General features: G+C 44.6%; 1 protein-coding gene across 1 annotated transcript; it reads left to right on the forward strand.

Annotated features, from left to right (window-relative positions):
- The first annotated feature begins 2943 nt into the window (after nucleotides 1-2943).
- LOC119364138 (protein MHF1 homolog) lies at nucleotides 2944-5558 on the forward strand. Its single transcript, XM_037629555.1, has 4 exons — nucleotides 2944-3142; nucleotides 3259-3330; nucleotides 4343-4423; nucleotides 5072-5558. Exons 1-4 carry the CDS (start codon nucleotides 2980-2982, stop codon nucleotides 5197-5199), a joined length of 444 nt encoding a protein of 147 aa, XP_037485452.1. The 5' UTR covers nucleotides 2944-2979; the 3' UTR covers nucleotides 5200-5558.
- Nucleotides 5559-8951: the final 3393 nt, after the last annotated feature.

Genomic DNA, 8951 nt, shown 5'->3' on the forward strand with positions numbered 1-8951 from the left:
TTAAGTTTATACAAGAATACAAATTTCTTTTGAAAAAAAATACAACAATACAAGTATATATGTGTAACTGAAAAACATTAAAAGGCACGTGGCAATGCACGGACGTTCTACTAGCCATGTATAATATCAGTGAAGAAAGATAACTACAAATCTTTATTTAATAAAAAAGGCTAACATGTATCAAAGTCGCCTACTGACGCAAGCGCTCATATATACACGCACACACTCACCCCTATGAACGCACATCCTACCCCTACTAGAAGAACACCCGTGCGTTGCAACGGGGCCACATTAAATTTAAGAGTTCAATATCAATTATGTTAATATTATATTTAATATTCTCATACATATCAAGTGACATTGGCGACCTTTTTACCATCAAATTCTCACACACACTCTCTTCCTCCCTCCTCCTCACTCTCTCTCCCCCTCTCCTTCACTCTCTCTCTCTCTCTCTAACACACACATATCCATCTTATTGGGTACGGGACCATAATCCATCTATTTCACACGCACACGCGCTAGTGCATAACAATATGGATTATAAAACAGGTTCAAGGTAGTAACAAAGATTTTTCTCATGCATTAATAAACAAATGTTCTGCACTGAAGACAAGATAATCAATTCTCAAAGTGCATCAGAGCATCACAGAACATTACTGGCAAGATAAATGCACGATGTACCAGAACTGCTCGGATGAACCGGAACAAAGCCAACATATATCATCCTAGACAAACGCAACATCAACCATTTACCTTGGTACTTTAGGGACCGACATGAGGATGCATGTAGAAGCGCTTATTGCCTGCGAATCCACAGTCAGAGGGAGAAATTGGAACCCATTCCCATCACCAACTGATAAAGAAAGCATGTAAGAAAATTGATATCGGGCCAACTTGGATCTTCGATGATTGTCCGTCGGTATGGAGAATTTAGGAGGGTGGGTGCAGGGAGTGGCCTTGTGGATGATGGATGGAGGCGTGGAGGGATGTGGTCGCCGGAAGGTCGAAAGCGGAGAGGGTCGGGCACATTAGGTGGAGCCGGTGGTGCGCGACAACCGGAGGCGGCCCAATCGTGGGCGGCGAACCGACGATAGCCTCGTCCCATCTCTCGACGCAGCAAAGATAGAGAGGGCGGCACTGCCGGTGCTCGTGCCGCTCGGCACCATCTACATCGAGGGGAAAGAGAGGCAAGAAAGCGATAGGGTGATGCGGGGCTAGGGATTGCGGAGGAGGGTGGGGGTGTGCGATTTGAATGGATGGTTCTGCCCATCATTTTCTTGTACGTGGCGGTGGAGACGGTGGCGGCCAGCCATGCAGGCGAGGCATGGGTCGAGCCGGGCACACGGCGAGGCGCAGTAGCAGAGGCGGGGGCGATTTTTTGCTACTGAGATGCATGGTGTGGGATTGATCGTTCATGTTCTCTTTTCCTTTTTAACGGGAGATGGATGCGATTTTTTCACGAGGGGAGAGATGCGACCACGTACGGATTCCATAATAAATTAATTAGGTCCATAACGGGAATTCTTTACAGTGCGTTAAGATTTACGTGTTAGTTTTCTTAATAAAGAAATGCATTGATGTAGGGATCATTGATTCGGATAAGGAAAGATAGATTCGTGATCTTTTGTATGTTAGGAAATTAGTGGTTTGCAAGAAAAGAGCGGAGAGAAAAAGAACCAATGCGACCACGTATAGATTCCATAATAAACTAATTAGGTCCATAACGGGATTTGTTTACAATGCGTTAAGATTTACGTGTTAGTTTTTTTAATAAAGAAATGCACTGATGTAGGGCGCGATTGGTTCGGATAAGGAAAGATAGATTCGTGATTTTTTGTATGTTAGGAAATTATTGGTTTGCAAGGAAAGAGTGGAGAGAAAAAGAACCAGTGGAGGTGAGAGGAGGACAAAAATAAACCGTAAGAGGCTTCCAACTGCTCCATTAGGAGTAGAGATTGTTTGTGAAAATAACGTGCGACGACGACTTAGCGAGCGGATCCCCTTAAAAAAGACATAGCGAGCAGATTCCCTTAAAACTGGTAGGAATGGATACGATTGATGACGTTGATAAATAGTGGTGAATGTTGGCCTAATTTACTATCATCATGCATGAAAACGAATCATCAAGAAAAAGAATACTTCATATTACTACACTCATAGGAAGCTTCCTAATCTCTGCTACCAAACAGTTTCTGCCCAAACAAGGAAGGAAAGTTATGGACGTGATTCGAAAGGAAACAAACGTTATGAAGATTAATTAATTTAGATTTGATCTTTAAAGATTGATTGTGATTGATTCTTTTACATAAAGACATTACTAAATAATTTGCGTCAGTATGAAAAGTTCTGATCCGTTCAGTTTTTTTCGTTGTGTGAAGGGTGAAGTGAAAATAAACCGATGAAGTGGGGGAGGCGACGAAAAAAATCTACGACGGTTAACCTACGAAAAAAATCCGAACGAAAGTGGTGGGACGAAAAAAAACCTGGAAGCGAGACTACCAACTGCTCCATTAGGAGTAGAGATGAGCACCTCCAAAAGACTAAACCAGCATATCATCTTGAGATTTACGAAATCGTCGTAGGCACCTCGTCGTCGACGCAAACGTCTCCCCCCACTAAAAATGTATCAACGGAAATACTGGAATTAATCCAGAAATAATGCGAGCACTAGAACTGAAATCTGCTGGGCTGGGGACACCACTGTCCCTCTAACCATTCGACCACAGGTATTATATTCGTGTTAGTATGTTTATATATCATTATATTTTCACATAAAAACAAACATGTCCAATATTTATATACAGAAAAATGCGCATTGCTCCTGCTGGTTGCTTAAAAAGAAATTAGAAATCTCTGATTGATCAACCCCAAAAAACAAATCAGAATTCAAATACTTCCTCGCAAACCTCGGAGGTGAAATACAAATAAACTCAGGGACCAAATAGCGCGGAAAACCGAAAAATTCCTATCCCCACCATGGACCCAGACGTGGAAACCCTCGCCGACGACGACGCACTCGCCGGCGACGGCGGTGAGGCCGATAGATTCGAGGCGGAGGCGGAGGCGGAGGCGGAGGCGGAGGCCGAACTCCTTCGTGACCGCTTCAGGCTCGCTGTCATCAACATCGCGACTTCTGAAGGTAGGTTAAAATGGCACCCCTTCTCCACCGGCGTCCAGTTTCCGCTATCACTTCTTTCTCTTGCAACTGAGATCGGGATTCGGAGCAGTAATGTATGAAGCATTCGTGCTTTGCAGGCAAGAAGGCGGGCATGGAGGTTGCGGGTCCCGTCGTCGCCTGCATCGCCGACTTGGCCTTCAAGAGCGCAGGTTCCCCGAAATCTTTACCTCCTTTTGTTGTATTTGTTTTCACAACTAACTCTGCCCATTTTTGAATATCCATCTGGCCAATTTTAGACCGAGTCTTGGCGTGGAACAGAACCAGCTGATCTACCTTAGCCAAAATGTGTGTTGGTTGTCTAGTGGCAGTTTAGATTGAATGGAGCTGGAGCGATGCACTTCATATTAGATTTGTCCAGAATGCCTGGAGCATTAGATCTTACCACAAGCTCGTGTTTGATTTCTTCTGTGTGCCTGCAGCAAGGAACTTCTTTTTTGTGTGACAGGGATGCGCTTCTATTTGATTTGACCTTTAAAAGAAGGCTTTGATTTGGTAGATGTTTGTTTCTGTGTTACTCAGTATCTTGAATTTCATGCTGATACTAATGATTTTTTCTCTTACAACAAGCTCTGCATAGACAAAATATTCATGATAAGAATACACCAAACTCTAAGAAACAATCTCTGCTATAGATACTATCTTTATATCTGATTTGCATGCTCCTCTAACACAATTCAAGATATTTAGTTGAATTGAAAATGTGCTCTTAAAGAAAAGCAAAGCACTTTTTATGCATTTAGGTAATGTTTAGTCGAACTGACTTCCAGACCTCTGTGGGTTAAAGAATACACGTGGGAAATAAGACATCAAGTTGCACTGAAGATCACTCCATCCCGTCCACAAACTCCAGAATCAAATCTTTTTAAGTGGCACACTGTATCAGCTGGAAAGCGATAGCTTAGCACATTTCCAGCTCGGGATCGAGGATCTTGTGGGAACCACAAAATTTTGGTTGCATGGTGAGAGTAAAGGAGATGTATCAGAACATAAGGAAGTGGATTTTCAGAGTTCCATCTCTGAAACTAAATTGTTCTGCTGTACTAGCTGTACTGAACTGCTTATTTGCACTCTGCAGAATAAGAATGGTTCTGAATCTTGTTAGATCTGCATATTTGGAAACTAGATGGGTATTGTAATTAACATATTCTTCGCAATGTGCAGAGCAGCTGGCTAAGGATGTTGAGCTGTTTGCACAGCATGCTAGTCGTAAATCCATTAGGATGGACGATGTTATCCTCACAGGTACTTGAGCAAACAATGTCTTTACTAATGCCTGAAAGAGAAGGATAGAATATTGGCTTCCTGAAAGTGTTGTTTTCTATAGAAGGTTGTTTGAGACACTTGTATACTTGAAATTTTACAAATGTTGAATACATAGTTGATAAGCTACAGAGGAAAATGTTGTTGATACAGACACGATTAGGAGCTCTCGGGTGTCATGCACCCTGTCTGAATAGTAAAATAAAAAATACTATAAAAAATCAAAACATTATGAAATTTCCGGATGTCAAACCTTGTCGACCATTCTACACCTGTGTTAAGTTTTGTGAAGAAATGACATCCGTGGTATTCTCAGCAAAAAAGATAAATACTTCAATTATATATGAAAAACTGTTTGAATGAATCATAGGTCGGACTGTATTTTCTTCACTAAGAATACCACGGATGCCATTTCTTCGCGAAACTTCGTACGTGAGTAGAATGGACGACCATGTTTGATACCCCAAAATTTCAGATTTTTTTAATTGTTCCTAGTATTTTTTTCGATTTTACTATTCATATAGGGTGCATGGCACCCGAGAGCTCCTATGCATTTTCGTTGTTGATACTCTCTTTATGGTTCTCTTAATGTATTTTTTCCTCGCACTGACTATTGCATTGCAATCCCAGCGCATAGGAATGAGCATCTTATGGGCAAGCTGCGAACATTTTCTCAAAACCTGAAAGGAAAAGAGCCTTGCACCGGGAAGAAGAGAAAGAAAACATCCAAGAAGGACGATAACATGACCGTTATCTGATCTCAGATATTATCCTTATCCCTAATTGTGCAAGAGTGTAGGCTGAATTGACACTGCAGGAGCACCCAAAATACCCACTAACTGGTACTCAACGCATTTGGAGATCGCGTGCATGTACAATGTTACCAGGTTTATCGATCACATTTGTCGCTCTGTTTTGAAACTGTTGGTGTCAAGTGGTACTGGCATATTTAGAAACCTGTTGTTGCACGAAGTTTATGTGCTGCCATAGTCAATGTTCCCAGGTTTGTCCGTCACATTTGTCTCGCTGTTTCGAAACTGTTGGTGTCAAGTTGTATTGGCATATCTAGAAATCTGTTCTTGCACGAAATTTATGTGCTGCCATGGCCTTCTGCTTATTAAGATTTGACAATCGTGCATACTTAGCTCAACCAAATTGTGCACATGGAGCACTAATGAGTTACTGGGATCACAGGGAAATCAAAAGTGTATGTCAATTACCTTCCGTGTAAGTAAAAACTATCAGTCTTTGTGTCTATTTGTTAAGCTGGATCAGCCGCAGGAAACTAATGGCTAATTTATAGCTCCGATCAGATCAAACTTTACTTGTTTATTTGTATGGCAATTTTTTTAATTGACAAATTAGAGGCAATTTACTCTTTTTCTTTTAGGGGTATGAAAGATAGTGAAAGACGAAAGTTTCTCCTGAACGTGGGCATGAAAGAAGTCGGGTCATGACTTTGGGCTGAACTTGAACGTGGGCTCGATACCTCCTGGCCGTTTCTTCAGATTCGGCTGAATACTTCTTTGGCATATGGTGATGGTCTCTGCCTCGTCTAAATTGATAGTGATCGCCATGATATGACAAGATAGTGAAAGACGAAAGTTTCTGTGTCCAACATTTACATCTTAGGAGGTGTTTGTTTCAGAGAAATTTGCCCGTGACCTGATTACGCCGTAATAGGAAAACGTTGCTCGCGTTTGGTAACTCCACCCGTAAACGCGTCCCTCCTTAAATGGGTCCGGCCCAGTTATCGATCGATACCACCCACCCCCCACCGGTAACGAGCCCATACCCCCCTCCTGCAACCCGAGCCCTCTCCTCCCCGCACGACCCCGTCTTTCTCGTCCGCCGCCGCCTCCCAATCCCCTTCCCTTCCCGCGCCAATGCCTCAATCCCCTTCCCTTCCCACGCCAACGCCTCCGTGATCCACTTCGATCCATCGTTGCCTGAAGAACGGGAAGAGTTCCTTGCAGGAGATTGGAGCATCGGGTGGCGCTTGTTATCAGGAAGGCCGGTGGTGCTTGAGATCGGATGCCGCTAGCAGCGCACATGCTCGGGAACGGCCGGCGGTACTTGATTTTGGGGACGGCCGGCGGCGTTGGAAATTCTGGGCGGCTGGGTTGGAGCAAGAGCAGATCGGGACCACTGATAGTGGCCGGCTTGCAAGAGATGACCCATTGTAGACCATCTTTTTTGTTATATCTAAATTACATGCAAGACTTAAGATAAGACTACCTTATCAATCATTGTACATGCCCTTACTACTATCAAACAAACAGAAATAGCTTTCTTCTAGTTAGCAAAACCTGCCATTAATAGACTTTAAGTGCAACATTTTCAGTTCAAGGTAAGAAAACATTTACTTCTTTTGTCAGAGAAGCCAACTCAATACATATAATTCTCCTTTTCCATTTATATTCTATCAGACATCAACAACTGTGGATTGGGCGGTGGACGGTCCGCATGGGTGCGGCCAGCTGAACAGTTGGGGCAAGCGTCTGATCCGAAAGAAGCGTTTTTCTTCCCTACCTCTCCCACCCTACCTAATTGCTCAAATTCGAACTCCGTCAGGGTCCGTTGAACGCACGAACTTATCGCCCCGTCACGGTCCTGGATCTTCTACGGCGGCAACTCTGGTGGCGTCGAGCATCGTTGCAAGCCTGGGGAGGGGATGGAGTTAGGTTCATGGATGTCCGGGCGGCGGCCTTGGTGGTGGTAGTTGCGGTGCTCGTGGGCAGAGCCCGTGCCTCGGGTGTCGCCTGGTGGCCATGGACGTGTGGGTGGTGTGATTGCCATTGTACGACGCCCGGTGATAGTGGTACGGAAGGCATCTCGGGGCTTTATGCGACACGTCTTGGAGGTGCAGAGAACTTGCCGGGTGAAAATCCCGTTTGTCTATGTCAGACTGACGACGGCGGCGCCTATGGGTGTCGTCTCCTTCTTGAAGGCATCGTCGTGGTTCCTCTGCACCTTCCATGTTGCTCCGGGGAAACCTTGATCCATGGATCGGGCGGTGCGGCACTCTGGTGTCGTGCCCTTTCTAAAGGCGCAGCCTTGGAGCATCCGAGTTGTCGTGCACGGCTTCGCCTCTTCGCGGTGACTCGCTCACAGTTGAGGCCCCGACGACTTCAAGTAAACTGCCTTTCGTCATGTTTGTAGTTTGATTGAACTGGTTTGGGGTTGTGTGGCTGTTTAAGCACTCTTGTATCTTGCCCTCTATATGTGTATTGTGGTGTCGAGTTGTATGACGATTGTTCCTTTATCTATAAAACGGGGCACGTGCCTTTTTCTGTAAAGCTTCCAGGCTCTCTGTTATTCCTCTATCTAAGGTCGGGTGAAAGATCGTAGATGGTACCTAGAGGGAGCGTGAATAGGCACTTTAAAATATTTATGGTTTAGGCTTGAACAAATGCGGAATAAAACTAGTGGTTAATTTGTCAAGCACAAAACCTAAATCGACTAGGCTCACCTATGTGTACCAACAACTTATACTAAGCAAGATAAACAACTAAGTGATAGCAAGATATAAAACATGAAACATTATGGCTATTACAAAGTAAAGCGCATAAGTAAAGGGCTCGGGTAAGATTAACCGAGACACACGGAGACGATGATGTATCCCGAAGTTCACACCCTTGCGGATGCTAATCTCCGTTTGGAGCGGTCTAGAGGCACAATGCTCCCCAAAATGCCAACAGGGCCACCCTAATTGGGGGTAGTCACCGAACATGTACAAATTGCTCGGGGCAATCTCCACAACCTAATTGGAGACCCCAAAGCTTTACGCCACAATGATTGCACTATGCGACACCAGCGACCGTCTAGGACGCCCAAGCACCCAAGAGGCACAAGCTCTAGGGTGCCTAAACACCCAATATTGAGTAATAAGCTTCTCAACTTTCACTTCCACGTATCACCGTGGAGAACCCAAACTAATGCACCAAATGTAATGGCAAGGGCACACAAAGTGCCCACGTCTTTCTCTCCCAAATCCCACCAAAGCAACAAATGCTACGGAGGAATATGAGAGGAAGAATGAAGAAGAGAACACAAAGAACTCCAAGATCTAGATCCAAAGGGTTCCCCTCACTTACAGGAGAGATGGGTTGGTGGAAACGTAGATCTAGATCTCCTCTCTCTTTTCCCTCAAAAACTAGCAAGAATCATTGGAGGGATTGATAGATAGCAAGATCGAGGAGGGTCAACAATGGAGGGGAAACACGAGCTCAAACAAATAAGGTCCATTGGGGAAGAAGACCCCCTTTTATAGGTGAGGACAAATCCAACCGTTATGCCTCAGCCCACAGTAAAGCGGTACCACCGCTTAAGGCAGCAATTCCAGGGAGTAGCAAGGTGAGCACGTGAAGTGCTGGAGCGGTAGTGCCACCAAAGAGTAGTACCATCCATCCATCAGCGGTACTACCGCTTAGGATCACCTGGTACATAGGAACAATGGTACAGAGAGGCGCCAGAGCGAAAGTGCCGCATGAAGTGGTACTACCGTCCT

This window comes from Triticum dicoccoides, chromosome 2B (genome assembly GCF_002162155.2).
Source record: "Triticum dicoccoides isolate Atlit2015 ecotype Zavitan chromosome 2B, WEW_v2.0, whole genome shotgun sequence".
NCBI classification, from domain to species: Eukaryota; Viridiplantae; Streptophyta; class Magnoliopsida; order Poales; family Poaceae; genus Triticum; species Triticum dicoccoides.

Coding starts and splice junctions, on each gene's coding strand:
- LOC119364138 (XM_037629555.1), top strand. CDS start 2,980: ATGGACCCAGACGTGGAAACCCTCGCCGACGACGACGCACTCGCCGGC. Junction 3,143..3,258: donor CAACATCGCGACTTCTGAAG/GTAGGTTAAAAT, acceptor CGTGCTTTGCAG/GCAAGAAGGCGGGCATGGAG. Junction 4,424..5,071: donor GGACGATGTTATCCTCACAG/GTACTTGAGCAA, acceptor TTGCAATCCCAG/CGCATAGGAATGAGCATCTT.